This window comes from Leptonychotes weddellii, chromosome 1 (genome assembly GCF_054177405.1).
Source record: "Leptonychotes weddellii isolate Sample4059 chromosome 1, ASM5417740v2, whole genome shotgun sequence".
Classification (NCBI taxonomy): domain Eukaryota; kingdom Metazoa; phylum Chordata; class Mammalia; order Carnivora; family Phocidae; genus Leptonychotes; species Leptonychotes weddellii.
The window spans coordinates 137,803,225-137,824,880 of record NC_138369.1 but is presented as its reverse complement, the minus strand read 5'-3'; the positions used below and the strand labels follow the sequence as shown (position 1 = coordinate 137,824,880).

General features: G+C 41.1%; 1 protein-coding gene across 3 annotated transcripts in view; it reads right to left on the bottom strand.

Annotated features, from left to right (window-relative positions):
* Nucleotides 1–10,108: 10,108 nt before the first annotated feature.
* LSAMP (limbic system associated membrane protein) overlaps nt 10,109–21,656 on the bottom strand; it is a 597,331-nt gene continuing 585,783 nt past the window's right edge. For all 3 annotated transcript variants that reach the window (XM_081833646.1, XM_081833650.1, XM_081833654.1), the window contains one exon: nt 10,109–18,089. In XM_081833646.1, the coding sequence (XP_081689772.1) occupies nt 17,992–18,089 (98 nt within the window). In that variant the 3' untranslated portion in view covers nt 10,109–17,991. The remainder of the gene's footprint in view (nt 18,090–21,656) is intronic.

Here is a 21,656-nt window from a genome sequence, read left to right as displayed (position 1 = left end):
CATCCCTCTGTGTGTGTGTGTATATATACATATATATAATCTAATATTTTATACACATTACCCTCCTCCCACACACATACACATATCTAACTTTTGTTTTTTACCCCTATCTACACGATTTACTACTTTATAGGACTCAGTGGTTTGTTTGACTTTAGATGTGGAGTGAGAGTAGAAATACATGTCCCTAATTAGTAACTTCACCCTAAGGTTGAAAAGTAAGAACATTTAGCAAAACTTCACATGGACCAATGAATTTGCTGTCTGTATTGGATTTCTGGGACTGCATAAAACAGCACACACTGGTGGCTCATTTAATAGAAATTTATTTTCTCACAGTTCTGGAGGCTGGAGGTGCAAGATCAAGATGGGGGCAGGGTTGGTTTCTCCAGAGCTGTCTCTCTCTCTGTCTTGCAAATGACCACTAAATGGGATTCTGAGACCCGATTGCCAATGGGTGGGTGTGTGTGTGTGTGTGTGTGTGTGTAGGGGCTCCCCACACTAACAAGCAATTCTCCCACACCAGCTGGGTGTCCTACAATTCAATTCAGTTCCCACACCAGCTACCTGGAGGTCGCGTCAGATCCCACCAGTTAAAGGCACAGGTCCACACAACCGCCCCTCCCCTTCAGATGCCAATCACAAGCCCAGGGTGTTGCGCCTGCTTCTGAGCAACAAGCTACAGATTGGAAGCTCTTATGAGCAACCCCTGTCCTTGGGTTCAATTAATTTGCTAGAGCAGCTCACAGAACTCAGAGAAACATTTTACTTACTAGATCACCAGTTTATTATAAAAGGACATAACTCAGGAACAGCCCGAATGGAAGAGGTGCACAGGGCAAGGTGTGGGGGAAAGGACATAGAGCTTCCACATGCTCTCAGAGAACACAGACCTCCCTATGCTCACCAACCCAAAAGCTCTCTGAACCCAGTCCTTTAAGGTTTTTGTGGAGGCCTCATTACATAGGCATAATTGATTAAATCATTGGCTATTGGTGATCAATTCAACCTCCAGCCCCTCTCCCATGCCCAGAAATGGGGGGATATGAGTGAAAGTTCCAACCCTCTATTCATGGTTGATCCCCTCCTGGCAGCTAGCCCCCATCCTTAGGTGCTTTCCAAAAGTTACCTTATTCAAATAGACCCAGTTGTGGTGTAAAGGGACTTGTTATGAATAAAAAGACACCCATTTCACCTTTATGGTCCTGAAGCCATTTTAGGAACTGAGGACAAGAAACCAAATGTCATGACAAAAGATGTGCCTATTTCTCATATCACTCAGTAAATTCCAACGGTTTTGAGAGCTGTGAAACAAGAACCATGAATTTAGACCAAATATATATGGATAAGAAATATATTTTAGTCATCTGAGTGAGCAAATATATATTTCTAGTAAGTCACAATATCACAGTGACCTTCTTGCTGTGTCCTCACATGGCCTTTTCTCTGTGCAAGAGCCTCCCTGGTGTCTCTTCCCCCTTCTTATAAGGGTGCCAGTCATATTGGATTAGGGCCCCACCTTCATTTAACCTTAATTATCTCTTTACAGGCTCCATCTCCAAATTCAGTCACCTTCTAAGGTACTAGGGGCTTAGAGCTTCAACTGTGAATTTTGAGGGAACACAATTCAGCCCATTACCCTCTCTCAGCATATTCACATGGGCTACTGAAGCTGACAACTGAGAGTCCTCTTTTGGGTTCCACAGAGAAAGAGGTCTGTGGTAGAAATAACCCTAACATTATTAGACCCACACAGCCCAGGGATGGGGTGCTGGGGTCCCACTATTCAACTCGCTGTGTGACTGGGACAGACAGTTAATTTTCTGAGCCTCAGTCTCCTTATCTTTGAAACATGGCCTGCTAGTTCTCCATCATTATTCATGCATGATGCTTTAAATCTTTAAAGTATTTTTATGGTGCATCTTTGGACTGGTAATTCTTTGTGCTAGAAGTTAGTGCCGGGGTTAAGAGCAATGCCTGTGGAAGCATATAGATCTGAATTTGGATTCCAGTCTATTGATTTCCTTTGGGCCATCATTTAACTTTGGAAAAATTCAGTTTCTTCTTATGTAAAATAGGACTAATAATATTAGAGACCACCCAAATTCATGTGAAGCTTAACAAAAATAATACATAAAAATTTGAGGACATGAAAATAGTTTATCATCATCATCAATAGTTTATTCCTGTAAAGTCTTTTCCTTGCCCTTTTCCACAGGACCTTAACCTCCAAATGGAGCTCAGGCCTACTCCTGATTTGGGTTCCCTGCCTAATCTTTGTGATACTCTTTTGTGCTCATGACCATTTATTCTTCAGGAGGGTCTCTCTCCTCTTCCTCCTTTCCCCAAGCCAGCTTTCAGTGGTGTGCACCTCCACACATCATTCACATATTCTCATCGCCTCCTCTCCGGACAGCAAGCCCTCAGCAGTCCCTCATGAGCATCACAGCCATTTCTTTCAGTGTGCAATGCTGATTTGCTGCCACAATTTCACCTCACTTAACGCTCTTTCAAAATGATCTTCTCAACCAGAAGCTTGAGTAAGCAGGTAGAGATAAGGATCAAAAAACAGCAGTCACCTTTACTTGCAAGGCATCCCGGGTCCTAGCAAAGAGTAAGGACCCACAAATAACCGGGTAATGAATGAAGAAATGAATGGTGTGTTGACAAGGGTGTAGCCAAAACACTAACCCTGTTTTCAGTGACAGATCATAAATGGGGGAAATTCCAGGGGGAATCATGATGCAGGACAGCTGTGAGGAAACATTGCTATGGACGCAGGTGTGTGTGTGTGTGTGTGTGTGACATATTCTGAGAGAACAGCAGAAATACCTTTCAGAATCAAATAGTTTAAAAGGGAAAGGAGGAATTAGGACACTGCATGTGGTAAAGAGTTCTGAAAAGTTGCACCCTCCATTCATAAAAGGTGTTCACGGCCCCATTTTTAGTGATCCGAATTTCACCTACACACAGCTCTAGGCATAGGCCAAATGGCTGGACTCTAAAAGGGTTGTTAAAATACCTTATTTGCATCATGAAATGATTGACTTATAAATCTTTGTTAAACGTCTATCTTCCTGGGGCGCCTGGCTTGCTCAGTCGGTAGTGTGTGCGACTCTTGATCTTGGGGTTGTGTGTTCAAGCCCCACATTGGATGTAGAGATTACTTAAAAATAAGATCTTAAAAAAACCCTCAAAACAGGGCACCTGGGTGGCTCAGTCAGCCAAGCAGCCAACTCTTGATGTCGGCTCAGTCATGATCTCAGGGTCCTGGGATCGAACCCTGCATTGAGCTTCAAGTTGGGCTCCGTGCTTAGCGGGCAGTCTGCTTGAGGATTCTCTCTCTCCCTTTCCCTCTGCACCTCCCCCCACCTCTCTCTCTCTCTTTTTTGCTCTCTCTCTCTAAAATAAATAAATCAACCTTTAAAACAAAAACAAAAGTCTCTCTGCCCAGATAGACATAAAGTCCGGAGGACAAGAGCTTGTCCTTGGGGAGCAGGTGAGTCATTAGGCATGGTGCCTGGCCCACACTAGTCTCTTCATGGAGCCTTGTGAGTGAACGAGCGAATGAATGAATGCACAGTAATTGGCATCTGTGTATTCACACCTTCCCAGAGGTTTTTCCCACCACTCCCACTGGACAACTTGTTAAACAGTGAGAAGTGACCTTGCATTTGCAGTGCCACACCCCTCTATGTCCCTTTCAAGTGGACATCGTCAGGCCGTGTAATCACTGTCAGTCCACGGAGGTAGCATTATCTCTCTTTTCTTTTTTTTTTTTTTAAAGATTTTATTTATTTATTTGAGAGAGAGTGAGAGCTAGAGAGAGAGAGCACACACAGAAGGAGAGGGAGAGGGAGAAGCAGACTCCCCGCGGAGCAGGGAGCCCGATGTGGGACTCGATCCCAGGACCCTGGGATCATGACCTGAGCCGAAGGCAGACGCTTAACAACTGAGCCACCCAGGCACCCATCTCTCTTTTCTTTTCATCATCATGTCTCCCATGCCGATCTTGGATTAGTTCCATTGTTATTGGTGTGATAATATTTTAGGGTGTATTTATTTCAAAAACAATAAGGTATTTAGCAAATGTTATATATACAGGAGGTTTTAAGTGAGACAAAATGCAGCAATTAATGCTAATGAGGCTGCTTTTAGCATATAATATTCTTGGTGTTATAATCATGCATCACTGAATATGGTCCTCAGTTTGTTCAACAGATGCCGATCTTAATGGCCACATTCTCTTCCCATGGATAAGTTAGTTTTAGTTAAATGTACCATTAAAAATAACCATTTAAAATGTTAATGATAACAGTGACTCTATCCACCAGGAATTTTTGTTTTAACCTCTGCTTTATTACTTCTTTATTTTCAAAGGGACTTTGGGAAGATGAAAACCTTCGTGCCTATTTAGGGTACTTTAAACAGAAAAGAGAGAGAGAGAGGGAGAAAGAAAAGCTCAGTTCATTCCAATTAAGATCTGGTGTGAAAATTCACGGTGGCCTGGGGCTGCAGGCCTGTGTTGTTAACACTAACCACTGGGAAACTAACTGTCCTGTGTTTTTATCTCTTGTTTCTTCTCAGTATTAACTTACAATGTGAATCAATGCAAAACAGTAATCTGAACAGTGACTACAAGCATATTATACATAAATATTGCATAATTATATTATCAAAAAAGTGGAGAGACATAATACCAAGACTGTATGGGTGTTATTTTCACACACAAAAAAATGCAGGTGTATATTACTACATTTCATAAATATTAATTTAAAAGAATTCATAAAAAAAGAAAAAAATTAGAATGTGAGGCAGAATTAGGTAATTGGGGTCCTTGCCAGTCCAACTACTTAATATCCAAATATCTTGTCATCCTGAAAGTACCATTATTTTATCACAAATTAGGATTAAAGAGGGAAAAACACCAGAATGTTGTTAGTTAGGGATAAGAATATGATCCTTCTAGAACAACAAGAGAAAGCCTGAGCCAGGCTTTTTTCGCTGGAAGATGGAGTTTGTCGAACAAGGACTAATAGATGCAGGGGGAGAGCTGTGTATCTTTTCACATTTTACCACTGGTCATGCGTGCCCTGAGACAGATTCTCCAAGTCCTAGAATGTGGCTGCATGTTGAGTAGGTGTAGGGGCAGAGGAATGTGTGTGTCTTGGGAAAGCCCATGTGTATTTAATGGCCATGACTCAGGCCTCCTTCTGGCTCATTTCTTTCTTGGTCCGGCTACATAACTCTCCAGGCCAGGTGAAATCGGTTCAGGGCAGTGTATTGTAGCTGGTCTGGGCTGGTGAGAGGCGAAGCGGGGAAGGGTTGGCCAGACTTGTGGGCCCTGTTTATGAGGAGCTTTTTCAGTGCACAACCCAAATGTCCAGCAAGTGGGAAATGTCTCCATTCCGGAGGGGTTCTCAATCCTTTCCTTGGGGAATCCTCTTGGTTCTGGGAGGTTTTGTTTTGTTTTCCTGTCTTTCAGTATTTGCTGAAATATTAACGTATCTGGGTGAATCGGTGCTGCTTGAAAGCCATTCCCTCTCGACTGTTGGTATAGAGCCTGGGAATTTACATATTAAGAATAAGGCAAGGGGCGTCTGCCTTCGGCTCAGGTCATGATCCCAGGGTCCTGGGATGGAGCCCCGCATCGGGCTCCCTGCTCAGCGGGAAGCCTGCTTCTCCCTCTCCCACTCCTCCTGCTTGTGTTCCTGCTCTCCCTGTCTCTCTCTCTCTGTCAATTAAATAAATAAAACCTTAAAAAAAAAGAATAAGGAAAAAACTCTACAGGTTACGCTAATAATCTAGGAGCCAGGAAAGAATAAAAGGACAGAGAAGTATGTTCAGAGTCCAGGGATTTGGAGTCAAAATGTTAATGCGGTAGAGGTCTGCGGATGGAGCTCGTGGTTGCTGTAGTACAAACCGTAATACAGGTCCTTTTTCATTGACAGCTGCCTGGGAGCTTCTGGACTCTTCAGCTGGAGCTGCTTGGGACTATAACCACACCATTTCTCTTGACCTAACCCGTGTCCTTCCCCATTCCTGAGGGTTTGATCAGGGTCTGTAACCCTCCTAGAGTTAACAGGTAGAGACTACCGGGGAGGGGGGTGGGCAGGGGTTGTCACACAAAATAATCTTTATTTGCAGCAAATAAGGAGATCATGGAGAATAACTTTCAAACAGTGGTTCCCTGAGCAGGGGTGAGCGGCTTCTTTTTATTTAGGGTTTAGGACAGATAGTCACAAGGGGAGCTTTGTCATCTCCCGTAAAGGGCAAGCATGCAGTTGTGCAGGCATAGTTAGGCATTCTATGTTATGCTTTTGTTTTGTTTTTGGTTTTTTTTTTAAAGATTTTATTTATTTATTTGAGACAGAGAGAATGAGATACAGAGAGCATGAGAGGGAGGAGGGTCAGAGGGAGAAGCAGACTCCCCGCTGAGCAGGGAGCCCGATGTGGGACTCGATCCCGGGACTCCAGGATCATGACCTGAGCCGAAGGCAGTCGCTTAACCAACTGAGCCACCCAGGCGCACCGGCATTCTATGTTATGTTAATGAAGCTTGTGTCCCCTCCTAGGGCGGAGACTTTGACATTATAATGAAGCAGAGGCGACTGGGGATAGGAGCTCTGGGCATGCTCCGAGAGCCCGGTATAAACTGGATAGGGTCTTGGGCTTATTATCTCAGGGTAAGGAATGCAGGGTTTTGCTTGTTCAGAGGCTGGAATTTCAGTTGACCTTGGGTCCAGGCTTCTGTAAAAACAGCTAATGGATTTGTGAGTAGGGTCTGAAAAGATATAATAGCTGATTAGGGGAGAAACAGTTCCCTGAAAAAAATAAGGTTTAAGTTTTCTGCTAGTTTTAACTTCATTAACCCTATGGGGCACAGTTTCGATCCTGCAAAAACAATTCAGAAATGTACGTTGGATCAGTCTTTACTTTTGAAACAGCACTGGGAGTTTTACCATTGATTTATTGTCTCTGGTATGGTTAGGCTATTTCCTGGCTTGATAGAGACTGTTAGTTTTTGCATTCCATTTGTTCCCTTAAATCCTCAACTACTGAGGTTTTTGCATTTGTAATTCTAACACTTACTCTGCTGGAAGTGTGCTTGGGCAAGAAGAGCTGGTAGGGCATAGGTCACAAAGATAGCTGGGGGAGGGGCGCCTGGGTAGCTCAGTCGTTAAGCGCCTGCTTTCGGCTCAGGTCATGATCCCAGGGCTCTGGAATCGAGCCCCACATCAGGCTCCCTCCTCGGCGGGAAGCCTGCTTCTCTCTCTCCCACTCCCTCTGCTTGTGCTCCTGCTCTCGCTATCTCTGTCTCTGTCAAATAAATAAATAAAAGCTTAAAAAAAAAAATAGCTGGGGGACTAAAATGACTTGTGTCCTGAAAGTTGTCTTTCTTTTTCCGGGGACCCCTAACTTTTTCTGTTTTGAGGTCCACCTCTGGTGCCTGTGCCCACTGTCTTCTCCATGCAGACAGACCCGAGGTAGAAGTTCTTTGGACCAACAGATCTTGAATTTGATCTGGGAGGCCAGACAGGGGCAGGGTGAGCAAGTAGAATGACACAAAGTAGAGAGAGAACGTGGCCAGTCCCAATTTCACATGACCTTATGTAGTAAAAACTGTCTTGTTTTAAAAGCACTTGTTTTAAAAGTTAGCCCACACCTTTTCATTGAGAATGGTTGGGTCTGTAAGAGGTGATTAAGTTAGAAGACCTCCCCTTCTCTGTTCTCAAACACAATTCCCAGGGTTTTCTAAAGATCCTCAACAGTTTGAGATTTGCGGGCCAGGAAGTAGCTTTAACTGGTGAAAGTCTATGCCAATGGCCCAGTCTAAGGAGTAGAAGAGAATGAACTTGGCGGGGAGGGTGGAGAAAGGGCCTTTTCCTCTTCACACCAAAGACCAGTAAGTCTCCACTCTCGGGCTTACAGGCAGCCAAGTGTTCCATGTTTGTGTAACAATTTTGTGTGTGTGTGAGGGAGGGTTCTGCCTTTTGTTCCATAAACTTGAATTTAGAAGTCTTCTGCCACTGTGGTGAGGTTACAGTGATTGGTAGAAAATAATTCCACATGAAGTACATTTGTTGGTTGCATTGAACACAACTCAATTCTATTTTGACAAATGTTTGCTAAATTATTAGCCATTCACCGTGCTAGGTCTGAAAGGATCAAAAAGGTGAAAAAGACATGGCCCTTTCATTAAGAGGTTAGATTCACAGACTCCCTTCTTCCCAGTTCTCAATTGCTGCTTTGAACATACTTTTAAATACATGGGTATAAAGGGAGTAGAAAGTGGGATATACAGCAAGGAATTTCTTCTGGGGCACCCAGAAGGCAGAACCTCAAGGTGGTGTTAATTTTCTAACCCTGTAGCTTTTGTGGCTAAAAGGAAAAAAAATCTCAAGCCACTTGGGGACAATGCTATTAGAGACTCCCAAGTGGTTTCTTTTTGTTTTGTTTTGTTTTGTTTTATATAAGATTGGAAATGGGAGGTATATGGCTATCCTTTGCCCCAGGTTCTTGGAAGGTAACTTTTAGGTCCTTAGAATTTTCCAAGTAGTAGGACTTTCTTTGTTTTTCATGTTGGGCCCTTGGGTCACACCTGATAGTTCATGCTAATGAGGTGACTTCTGGTGGGCCCCTAGAGAGTTTATGACAACAGGATGATTCAGGATGGGGGCCAGCATGCCAGAAAGACCAGCCAGGTGGTTAGAGTAGTGGGGCTTTGGGTCTTGTGGTAGTGACATCAGTCTGACCTGGAGAAGGAGTTCAGCTGTTCTGCCAATGATTCAATCTATCATGCCTAAGTGACGAAACTCTAATAAAAACTCTGTGCACCAAAGACTGGGCATTGTGACACATCAGTGTGCTGGGAGGGTAGTGTGTCCTGACTCCATGCGGTAAGGACAGAGGAAACTTCATGTTTGGGATTCTCTCACACTTTGCCCTATGTGTCTCTCTTTAACTGTTCTGATTTGCATCTTTTTGCTATAATAAAACTGTAATCATAAGGATAACACTTTCCTGCGTTCTGTGACATTCTAGAAATTATTACATCTGAGAGGACAGTGGGAACCCTGAAATTGTGGCTCAGACATGAGCCACAAATTCAGGGACCTCCAGCCACCCTCATTTGTGATGTGAGGGCTATTTTGTTTGAGAACTATGTCTTTAACTTTGAGTTTGGTAAACTCATTGAAGGAAGGCATTTTCAGAATTTTATATAAAATTCAAATTTGGGAAGATTAGGCCCTTAAACGGTCTCTTTAAACCAGAGGGGACCAGGGTTTGCTTCTGTCTGAGACCTTTTGCCGATTATTGGATTTGATCATGAGTGCTTACTTCCTCACCCTCTCCCTCAGCCACACTCTGATTCAGCATCAGTTCTCTTGTTTTTTCCTGATCTAATTTGGCTACTAAGAGTCAAACTTCAGACCCTCCCAATCACTTCTCACGTACAACGAACCAACCTCACCTCTTCAGATTGTGAATTGCTTATTTCTCATTTTCTTCTGCTATCTCCTGTCTGTTCTGTGCAATGCTATAGGAATTCTATAGAGATTCTGGATGCATTTTGTGAAGGTAATGGCTCTCAGTAAGAATAGACAACACTTTCTTTTTCACGAGTAGAAAAAAAAATAGGTGGCTTTAGAAAGTAACTTTGTTCCTTCTATTGCTATCAAGTAGGATCTTATTAAAACCAATCCTTAAAGATACCCCTACTATGGAGACTTTAATGAAAGAGTATACTCCCTAATGTTTTTTTGGGGATTATGTCCTAAGGTTTCATTCAAATATAACAATCTGAAACTTCTTAATGCTTTACCTGTAGCTTCCCAATGGTAATTAATGCTCTTTCTTATGATCCCTTAAGGGGGAAAAAGAAAAAACTTGCAGAGAACCTCTTTGCTTAGTTGAAGACAATTATTATAAATGCCACATTCCCTTCTGTGATAGGAGAGATACTGATAGAGCCTGCAAGAGATTCTCTGGTATTCTGTCCACCCCTTCTTCACATTATTTTCATCATTGGCTTCGTTTCCTATCTTATTCATGAAAACCAACCTCCAAGAGGCAGTGCAGTCAACCACAAGATCACTGACTCAGGTCAATGAAGACATGTCTCCTTTTCACATTTATTTCATTTTGTTTTAAGATCACAGAAGAGCAGAGCATTCATACGTGTAAAGTAACAGAAGAGAGAAACAGAATTTAAATACATTTTAAAAGAAAAGAAAAAAAGCTTTTTTTAATTTTAATTTTTTTTTAAACACACATTGCGCTTTTTATTTTCCTTCACAGAGCTAGTGTCCAGGGAAAAAAATCCATCCAATAAACTTTGAACAACAACAAAAAAAAACCAAATAAAAAATGGCCATGTGTTTGTATCATCAAGGAAAAGTTTTGTTTATGTCTACAGGGCTGAAAAAAAGGAATATATTTATATATATATATATTTATATGTATATAACACTGTTAATAAGGAGAATTCTAACCAAGAGCAGGATTTATACACCCTTCAGTAGAGCGGTGATAAGGAAGGGGTGAGGCAAGGTTGGGGGGAAAGAAGGCAGAGGTTTTGTCCCATGCTTCTCTCCCCCTGCATCTTTTTCCCTTTAACCTTCCCTCAAACCCAGTGAATACTTAGGGAGCAGGACTTGGCCATAATCACCAGAATGAACCATTTACATTCTCTGGTGAAGAGCAAAGACTTAGGGAAGTGGGTCCAGAAAAGGCCACAGATATCTTAGAATTACTGCCACATGCCATGAAGCTAGTAGCTCCATGTTTTTTCTTCATTTGCAAGAAGCAGATTTTTACTCTGTGCCTGGCTTTACATAGAGAAGGCTTGTGCAGAGGAAAATGTAGCTGTAGGAGTAGATCCAGGAGCACCACTCAAAGAGACACCTCTGAAATAACCATGAAAATGGGGAGTTGTCTTATGGGCAGGTCATTCTCCCACTTAAAGAGAGCTTGGTAAGTGCTCTAAGCACATCTCACATCCTTATCAAGTAATACTAACGCTGGGAAGTTACGGATAATCCCTGCTCTACAGTACACAGGAGTCTCAGATGGTTTCTGTTCTCCTAGGCAATGATTGAAAAAGCTAATTTGAGCCTCCAGGATAGTGTGGGGCTACGCTTCGATGGGTTAAAACAAGTGGGCCTGTGCTCAATCCCTTCAGAACATGGCACAAGAAAGTAATTCCTCATTAACTGCCTGAGAAGCATCATTTCTGTCCCCTCTTCTCAGAGAACTGAACTTCCACATTTGATCTTGGCCTTCACAACAACTCTTACTGTATTCGACTCTGTCACCTCCTGAAATGTGTTTCTTTTTGTCCTATTTTTAACTTGTCCTCTTTAAATGATATCGACCTGTACTTTTTGAAAATGAGGCTTGTTTTCTCTCTGTCCACTTGCTTGACTTCACAGCCTCTAAGTCAAGTTTAGGGAAACTCATGTCATGAGAAATTCCTTATAAAACAAAATGTATTGTCTTGTCTTTTTCCTCACAGAACAGCCTTTTGAACCTGCCCGGGACCACATGCCTACTGCCATATCAGCACAAGCAGAATTTTCAAGGACACACATTTACTGAAATGAGGCACTTGGCCCAGGATGAGGAAAAAAACAAAAACAAAAACAAAAACAACCTGATGTTTCCTTTCATATGCACAGCATGCGTAATACTCAATCTGACTACTTTCCTTCCTATGAAAGATTATTAGTGCAACAGTTCGATTTTTTATTATAAGGAAACAACTCCAGCTATTTCAATGCCTTCAATATCATCTGAATGTGTCCCTTCTCTACATTGCTAAGAAGTTTTGATCAGAAGAGGATTTTAGAACCAGTCCAGGGACCCTGTATTCTAGACGTTTTGGCTTTTGAAATGGAGATGATGGCATGATGGTACCGAGAAATGAAGGTGGTACAGAGGCCAAACTGAAGGTGACAAACAGCTCCTTGGAATGACCAGCTGGCCACATGCTACATGAGCATGAAATTCTTATTCAGAATCAGAGTTTAGAGCTGACAGAGGTCTTAGAGATGTGATCCAAATTCCTTACTTTCAGTATGAGAAAACCAGGTCTCAGGAAGGTTAAATGACTTGCTTAAGGTCACCTAGCTTGTTTGTGGGCAGACCCTAGCCAGAATCCAATTCTCTTGACTTTCTGCTTCACCTTAAAGTTGCCATTTATCTTGGGTGGAGGAATGTACTTTAAGTGTAATGTCAATTTGACTTAAGTTTCTTTCTATAACAATCCATGCAGAAAGTTCATGTGATTCCCAAAATCATCTCTTTGATAGCTCTTTGTGGCTGTTCAGATTGTAGAAAATACATATATGTCACTCTTTTAAACACATCAGACCCTTCAAAAAGACTCCAAGAGAAGGTGCCTGAGAGAGATAGTCCCAATTAAAGTAATTATGTCCTCATTTGCAATATTCAGGATAGATATGTAGAAATATAGGTCTATCAGATTAAGTAAAAGTAATCATTTCCTAGGGTAACTTGGCAAGATATTTCTCAAGGATATAGCATATTTCTTATATCCTACAATTTCTTAGAATCAAGATGAAAAAGAAGCTTTCCCAATGTCTTTCTCTGATGGAAGATAAAAACTGAGTAATATTTTGCTCACCAAGCTGTAGGTGACCTCCTTGGATCCATTTAAATAAGCCATCCTAGATGGTGGGTAAGAAGTAACAAGAAGACACTGGGAGTTGATGCAGCAGACACATGAGACCTTAAAACTCCTTCCTCCCTGTCTTCTCATTTCCCTTGCTTTGGGGTCAGGTGAGACAGCTGTGGCTGTCAGTTGGGAGAAACTCCACTTAGGTCCCTCAGGAACAAAGAGGTGGCCTCCTGTGACTTGAGCAGGATGTCACCTTTAATAGTTCCTGTGGGTCTGCTTCCTTTTGCTGAGGCAACCTTCTTGTTCGGGACATTAGTCATACTCCTTCCCATTCTGACCTGTGAAATGCTTTAGTTTTTATTTGATTTTTTTTTCTTTAAGATTCATAGATTTAGCTGAACCTGGGCACTGCATGAAAAATGAAGTTTACATAGTTTATATTATGTACATAAACTAGTGATTTACATTGATTTACACATGATTGGTGCCTAATTTATTAATCAGCACACAGTATGTAAATGCACTGAAAGGAAATCAAGATTTTAAAATAAGTTTTCCATAATATCCATAAACATTTGCACTGGTGTAAATGTTAAACCTAAACCTAATGTTAACACCAGCTTCCTTGCCAAGAGGAAAGTGATGTACATTGCTGGGGGAAAACAAATTCTCTCTTGAATTTCAGTTGGCCGCATTTGACAACACAGCTACATGCAAATGAGAATAGTTTACTTCTCTTCCCACTAGTATGCACATAAATGTAAACTCCATTTTGCATTTAGTGAGATGTTTACAGATATTATGCCAACCATGATGGAAAATTTACATCACTGGGGCAAATGTAGTCTTTGGAAGAGAAATATTTTAAGTACGGAAGAAAGAAGAAGCCTTCCTGAACTGAATTTGAGTTTTTTAATTTAGGGTCCTATCTCACCATTTTTGTGCTATGTTTAACATTTGTCTTCAAAATATTAATAGTTTTTATAGGTCAGATATAACACTGCACTTAAATGTCTATAAAAAATTGATAGTTACCTGTAACCAAGACTAAATTCAGGCTAAAAAGTTAATGAAGATGAAGAGAAAAATAAGGCCATGGAACTTGGTCCACAAAAAATTCCTCTTAAACAAGTAATTACGAAGTGGAAAAAATGGGGCTCCGTATCTTTCTAAATGAAACATAGCTCTTTTTTTTTTTAACCAAATTCAGTATTTTTCTTCCTTTTAACCATTATTCTAGATTTGTCTTATAATACATACAATATTGTAAATATAGCATCTGTAAAGATAAGATTAAAAAAAATACATACACATATATATTATTTTTCCACAAATAATTCAAGGTCTGCAAAAAGCAAAAGGAGAGATTCCGGGAGACAAGCCAATAGAAACAGTCAAACCGCAACCACCCTGGGGATGGAAACTGTGACTCTGGAGTAGTTAAGAAGCTAACAACTTGGTAGGTAATAACTCAGAAATAATTTCATGCTGAGGAGTTTAGTTTTTGTGTGCAAAGGAGGTAAATCCATTTTTGGAGGAGAAACAGATTTGTGTTTCTGTCTCCAAGAACATGAATATCACGAGTACTTTTACAAGGTCTCTATGAATAGCCCCAGTTGACTGAATATGTAGTAAAAAAATGCCCATGGCAAGGGAGAAGTCTGTCTGACTTGGAAGAGAAGGCAAAGGTCAATAGGACAATTCTTCCCCAACAGAAGACACAATTTTTCCCAAAGCCTTAGTTCTTTTAGGGCAGAGGGATTTTATGTCTCAAAACAAGTAAGACTGTTCCTCCAACAAGGCAACACCTTCTGATGCACAGTTAATTGCACAGAAGATATAATTCTGCAGTTGTAAAACCTAGGGTAGTTCTCATTCTTCAGGAAGTGCCCTTGGTCAAGGTCATTTCTGCTTTCCTTAACTGAAGGTCGGTTCTAAGGATTTTGTTTTATGAATGGTGGAGTTTCGTTTTGCATACAGAGGACATTAAATATATTAGCCATTCAGATTAATTCATGAATTTCACTCCTCTCAGGGTATTATTTCCAACCAGTTGGTTCTTTTCAGTGCAGGGTTTCAAGTTTTGATTACCAATGGACAAGATTCTTGAAGGGATTTATAGCAATATGATGAACTAAATTCCAAGAAGTCCCATGTTCAGACTCAATTTCTTGGTGTCAGTCCTCCGGCTGCCACCTTTTTCCTGACCTTTCTCCAAATTAGGTTCTCCTCCATTCTTCACATTGCTTAGAGACATTCTCAAACCTAGAAGATTTCTGGGGCCAATGTTTGCTCTGAAACAGGAGCCAGGACAATTTTTTTAAAATTCCCAGATCCTGCCAGAGATATATGCAAACACCACAATATTCAATATATGTTTAATTATGTTTAATATATGGTCCATTATATTAAAACTCAGGGAACAAATGGTGCTGACAAGGCAGACATTCCTTTCTGCGGAGAATCTCCTTCCATAAAATCAAGACCTTGTCGTTATGATAGGGTGGAGACAATACGAAATGTAGGCGTATGATTAAAATATGTCACATGCCACAAGGATCTGTTCCTGAAACTGATACTAAACCAAATTAACTCCTGCTACTTTTCTTTTCTTATATATCTTTAAATTAGCATGCATTCCTCTAAAGCTTCCACCTAAGGATGTGACTGGCTCTTCAATATGTGGGAAACATTTATCATCAATGATGATAAACTTTTATTCCTGTACTAAGACCAAAATGTTAGAGAAACCCCGATTGTCAATAAACTGATGCTGGATAGGAATATGGCTCACCTTCCCTATATTTTAGTAGCTACTTTCTGGGATAAGAATTTCTGTACTATGCGAGGCTCTGCCACAAATACTCTTATCCATCCCCAAGCCCAATTTGCCCTTCAGTTTCATGTCTAAACTGCAATCATAAAAGAAGGCTGGTAATAAGCTTTCTAAAACAAACAATAGAATCCCCTAGAACAGATTTAAAATGTTGCTTATCAAAGAGATCATTACCTTCAAAGACAAGGCTCATTGCAAAGAGCCTTCAATTAATGAAATCTATCAGTAGACATTTTAGGTCTGTCTTTTCTTCTTCCCTCCTTTCCTTCCTTCCTTCCTTCCTTCCTTCCTTCCTTCCTTCCCTCTTTTCCACTTTTTCCCTCTCTTCTTCTCTTCCTTTCTCTCTTCCTTCCTTTTTCTATTTGCAGTTAGGATGTTTCCTGTTTTATATTCTGTGACAGCTATTTTGCAGGTTCCAAAACTAAAGGAGGTACCATATTTGGCTCTTCTGAAATACATTCAATTGTGACCTCAATAATAATCCTCTGTCTTTTCATAAACTGAGCCACTTCCAATGCCTCCTATAGTTTAAGTGAAAGCACTCGTTGGTTTCCTGACAAAGACATCTACAGACAGAGAGCCAGCTCTCTCTGCAAAACCTTTCCTAAGAAAATCCTGGTGTTGTGGCGATACCAAGCTTTGTGGTGTGCGTACAACTTTGACCTAAATTATTACAAGTTTCCCAGTTCTTTTGATTAAGGAACTAACTCACATTTCAGATGACTCTTGTCGATGTAAACTTAGACATCATAACCCCCACAGTATCTTTTTCAGGAACTAGAAGCCAAAAGTGAGCAGGGAAGGTGGAATATATTCCAGCAGCCTGGCCTAGGATAATGATGGACTACTGCGAACAATGGTGCTGCAAACATTACCAGTGGAGCAAAAAAGGAGATTGTGCAGGCCACCAAATAAAGTATTAGCTTACAACACCAGGACAAAAATCTGCAAAGGAGCACAAGGAATGGATTCCTTCTTGTTATGGTCAATGCTTTGTATAGAGCTCTGCCAACATCTCTACAAAAGGAGTAGGGACCTGCGCATCTGTCTACTTTTCCTGCCTTGCTCACTCTCACTATATTTTATCTGAAATAGGAAACAATCTCTGCTCAAGGGAATCCATGGGGCCAAATGCAGTGTTATTTGAAGATCAGGGAAGGGGCACAACAGGGCTGCTTAGTATCTCCATGTGGCTCATCAACCTTTCATTGGGAGTTAACACTTGGAGACCTTCCTGGTTCTTGGGATTTACTCAACACACGCTACTCACTCCTGCAGCAGAGCAGGTCCAAGCCTGCAAAAAGCCAGGAAATACATGAATTCCTCAGACTCATGAAACAAGAGTGAAATCAGAAACCTTCTCTCCTAGGTCACCTCATTGACGTCACTGATTCTTTCTACTGTTTGCTCACCCCGTCAATAGTAGGCACTTTCATTTACAGTGATATTCTGAGTGACTCTCGACTGGGTTCTGATGATTGGACTAGGAGGAATATGAGGTTCTGCCCTTAGAAGGGGCACAGCTTGGTGTGGATACACACTGATGTCATGTGACAGCCATGGGGGAAGTTGGGGGACCCTGCTCCATGCCTCCTTCCCCACCATGTCCCCCAGCAACTTGTCACAGCCGCATCTCACAATTACAGTGCGGGACAGTATCTACAGCACAATGAGTCTATGTACACATGGACCATTCCCTTGGCATGCTTTAGAGAGAGACACACACACGCTCACACACATGTACACCCACGTGAGAGCGAGAGACTTGAGCACGCGCACACAGTGGAGAAAATTAAAATGGCACTTCCTAGCGTTTGCGGCATGACTAGTGCTGGGGGGTGTGGTAGGGGGTGAAGAGAAGCAGCAGCTATGGGGATGGGGGGGTATAAAGGGAGTCTCTGGGATGGATGTGGGGGAGATGGAACACACTGGAGGGGGAGGAGATGGTCTTAAAAGTTGGAGAGATAGTGGAGGCAGGAAAGCCAGGTAAAGGCTCAACACAGGATTCCAGCGTGGATTCCACTGATAGTCTGAAATGGCTATGAATCAGCTCAAATGAAGAACAAAATAAAAAGATGATGGAAATACAAACACCAAAGGCAAGACCTTATTTTTTCTTTCTCCACAGATGAAAAAGAATGAAGGAAGGATAAAGTGTGTGTGGGGGGGTTAATATCCATCTGACACTTCTTCACTCCTCCTATTTTTACAGCATCCGGGTGTCCTTAGCACGATGTAGTCTTTATATAGTATACATTTGCTTCGATATACACATATCCTTGTAGAAGTTTTCCCACCCTGATTTATAGTTAAGTTTTTATTGATGGACTTTAAAATGGTTTTAAGTGTATTTTCTTCTTCGTTTTCTTATTTCCCCCTTCATTTAAAAACACACAAAGTTGTAAAATAAACAGTCTCCCCCCATCTCGCTCTCTCTCTGTCTCTCTCTCTCTGTATCCTGTGTGACGCGTTTTTGTGTGTTTTTTTAAATTATTCTTAAATTTTTATTCTATTAACATTTGCTGAGAAGGCAGAGCAAAGATGCTGCCATCAGCCACAGTGGTACGGCCAGACTGATGGATCCATTTATTCCTCTCACCGACCCAGGCCCTGCAATGCAAAAGAGAAAGGAGAGAGAATAGTTACATCCAGCCTCACTCGAGGTTACAGCTGACAGCTGACAGTACCAGAGGTAAGAACGGGCCAGGTACCAGCACCTCAAGGTCCATGCGCTTATGCACAGCCCAAGAAGCGCTCCCAACCTTTCCTAAGTGCTTCTCCTTGAGTTGTAAGTATCTCAAGGGCTATCAGTGGTTGAACACTTCTGAATAGAAAATGCTCTTGGAGAAGGCTATCACTGATGTGTGTGCTGGTGCAGCGGGGTCCTCTTCACCCAGCCTCCTCTCGCACGCTCTGCTCTGCATAGCACTGTGATGTCGGCCCTCGTTAAGATTCCAAGCATTGGTGAGGGTCCTTCAGCAGCCAGACACGGGCTCCTCCAGCTGATTCATCACAGTGTCTCCATCAATAAAACATGGGACCAGTCTGAAACTCTCATTTCTCAGGGGAAGCGGTAATTATTTATTTGTTAATGGGAAGGGGAATTGCTTCCAAGGAACACTTATGGCTGAATGGCCCCTGAGCTGCAAGGTGGAAAATAAGCCAACTCCTTGTAGAGTCTTAAGAGGTAGTTGGGAATCATCTGGTCCCAACTCTTCATGTGACAACTTTAAAGATCAAAAGCAAAGGCAGCAGGAACAGCAACAACGACGACAACCAAACCTAGGGAGGTTAGGAGGCAGGTCCAGACCAGAAGCAGGACTGAGGCTGGAACTTGCCCAGAATTTCCCCAGGAGTGGCAGCCTCTATGTTTCCCACTGCCACCTTAGTTTTCCCAACGTGGACACAATTTGGGGCATGTGGGTGTGGATCTAAGAAGCAGACTGGAATGGAGAAGAAAGTGGAGAAGGCATATGTGTGTTGACAGAAAGGAGAAAATTGGGGCAGAAAATGCAGGCCCCAAGAGCTTGTCTCCTATGCTTTGCTTGCTCCATTTTCTCCTTCTGTATAGTTCTGTTCATATAGATCCATTACAAGAAGAAAGTGTTAGTCTTTTTCACAACAAAAATTTTTAGATTTAAGACTGTATGCTTAGACAATGATGTTCGAAAGATAAATCAATGTGACTAATTTTGGTTCACTTTGCAGTTTTGAGGGCACATATGCTGATCAGCGTGTGTGAATGAATGTGCGTGTGAGTGTGCGTGTGCGTGTGTGCACGAGTGTGTGTTTAAACCTATGATGGTTTGCATGTGCAACGGAAGCGTCCTCTGGTACGCGAATGTTTCCAAAAGTGTCTACAAACATATCAGCTCAGAGGTCAAATAACAGGGAAAATGCTGAATTCAAGAATGTCCTCCTCATCTGTGTTTTATATAAATAATGGCAACAACAACCGAATAAAACCGACACTTACACAGCACTTACTAGAAGGTACTGTCACAGATGCTTTACGCAGGTAAGCATATAACCATGCTATGAGACGGGCATTACAATGAACCCTTTTTTACACTGAGATAGTAAGAGGCATTGCATACATTTACACAGCTAGGACGCAGAGGAGCTGGGGTTTTGGCCCAGGTGGCTGGCTCTAGTCTTTGCCTGTCACCACTATGTGGTGAAGTTCCACAGTGAAGGAGTGAAACGTTCAGCAAATGAATTTTGGGTGTGCTTAAAACAATAGCCAGAACAAACAATACACGACATGGAGGCAACCATTATCTTTGAAAACAATTTTCAGTAGAATATATTTTACTAGAATGTCTTCTTGAGAATATTAAAAATATTATTTACTCTAAAAATATGAATATATGCAAACTTTGAAATGGTAGAAAATGAGCTTTATTATCTGGAAAGCTACGGAGATACAGAGTAAACAATTTAAATATTCAATCAGTCAATTCTTTAAGTTTCTGAGTGGCTATAGGATTGTATTAATAAAAGACACTTTTGCTACTTTCGGGTTCATGCCTTTCATGAGGAATTTAGGTTCAAGAAGATCATGTATTCTGCAAAAAGCACCTGATGGGAATTGTTGACCGAGCACTAGAATACAGGTGTTCAGAGTCTCAGCTCCATGCTTTTCATAGCCCACCCTTCACACCCTTCACCACCATCCTTTTTGGCCTTTGTGACCTTTAAGTTCTCTCAGTGGCAACTCCCGGGGGCTTCTGGCCAGATGGTAATGCATTTCCCTATCATTTTAATTCCTCTATATGCTTTAAATGGCATTTACTTGGATTAGTGGGTCAGGACAGCTTCCAAAACAGAGAAAGACTACACACAAATTGAGGCCTCACAGGACCAAGGAAAAATGATTTTTGTTTTGCCCTAGGGATAGTGTGAAACAGAACGTTTTTAGAAAGAGTCTAATTTTGCCTCTGTCCTTAACCTCACTTTTAGTTCTGGGACAGGCTAGATTATCTTTCAGACATCTTGGAGTTGAGTGGTACCCGGGGAAGTCTAAAAAGCCTAGTCTTATCATTTTATTTGAAGAGCAGTAAGTATTTGAGAAAGCAAAAATTCCATCATTGAAAAATACAATATATACATATATGAACCTAAATAAATATGTTCACATATAACATTCTTGCTAATGTATGTACACACATATATCCGCAGATACAAAGAGAAGTATATATTATATGCATACTCATATATACAAATATGATATACGTACACACATATTATTGGCCTTTTAATAGATACAATTGAGAATTAACTGTTATTTTCACATGCTAGTATATGATATGTGTAGGGAATCCCAGTATGACTGTGCTAATAATCTTAATTTTATCCTTAGTAGAATTATTATTATATATTTGAAATGCATTTCATGGATCTGTTAAGGATATCTTCACTTCTATCAATTATTATTTATTAAGTGCTCTCATATAGCTATTTGATGTGCTTATATGACTTGCTCTTTTCATAATTGGTTTTGAGAGTAAATAAATAGCTTGAAAAAAAAAATGCAAGGGTAAATGAATGATAGTTGGAACATCATCACAAGTGTGTATGGAATTATAGATATATAGGACTGCATAGGAGACTACTTCAGTTAATGGCTATTTCAGGGAAGAATAATCAGCAAAATCATTAATTATGTTTTAGTTCATAGTTATGAAATTTCTGCTTATTTGTGGAAATGCAAATGATAAATCTTATTTCCCACACCAGATGGCCAGGCTCAGCAAGTGCTTTTATATACTGACAGATATAATGAAAGCAAGAGTCTGTAAACATAAATTAGCCTTAAGAATAGATGGGCAAATAGAACCACAATTCAAAAATTGTTACATGTTTTTCATACAACAGACAAAAATCATATCTTGGCATTTAGCCACATTCTATATGTGTTTATGTGTGTGTGTGTGCACTTATATGTGTGGTATCTAGTAAACATTCAATAAATGGTAGCATCATCATCATTGCTATTAACTATAGAAGCTTGGATTACAGAAAAACATGAAATACCTCTGAATCAAAGGCATCAGCTTGTGAATTGGGTCAAGGCTTTTAAAGTTTGACCCGAGGGCACCTGGGTGGCTCAGATGGTTAAGCGTCTGCCTTCGGCTCAGGTCATGATCCCAGGGTCCTGGGATCGAGTCCCACATC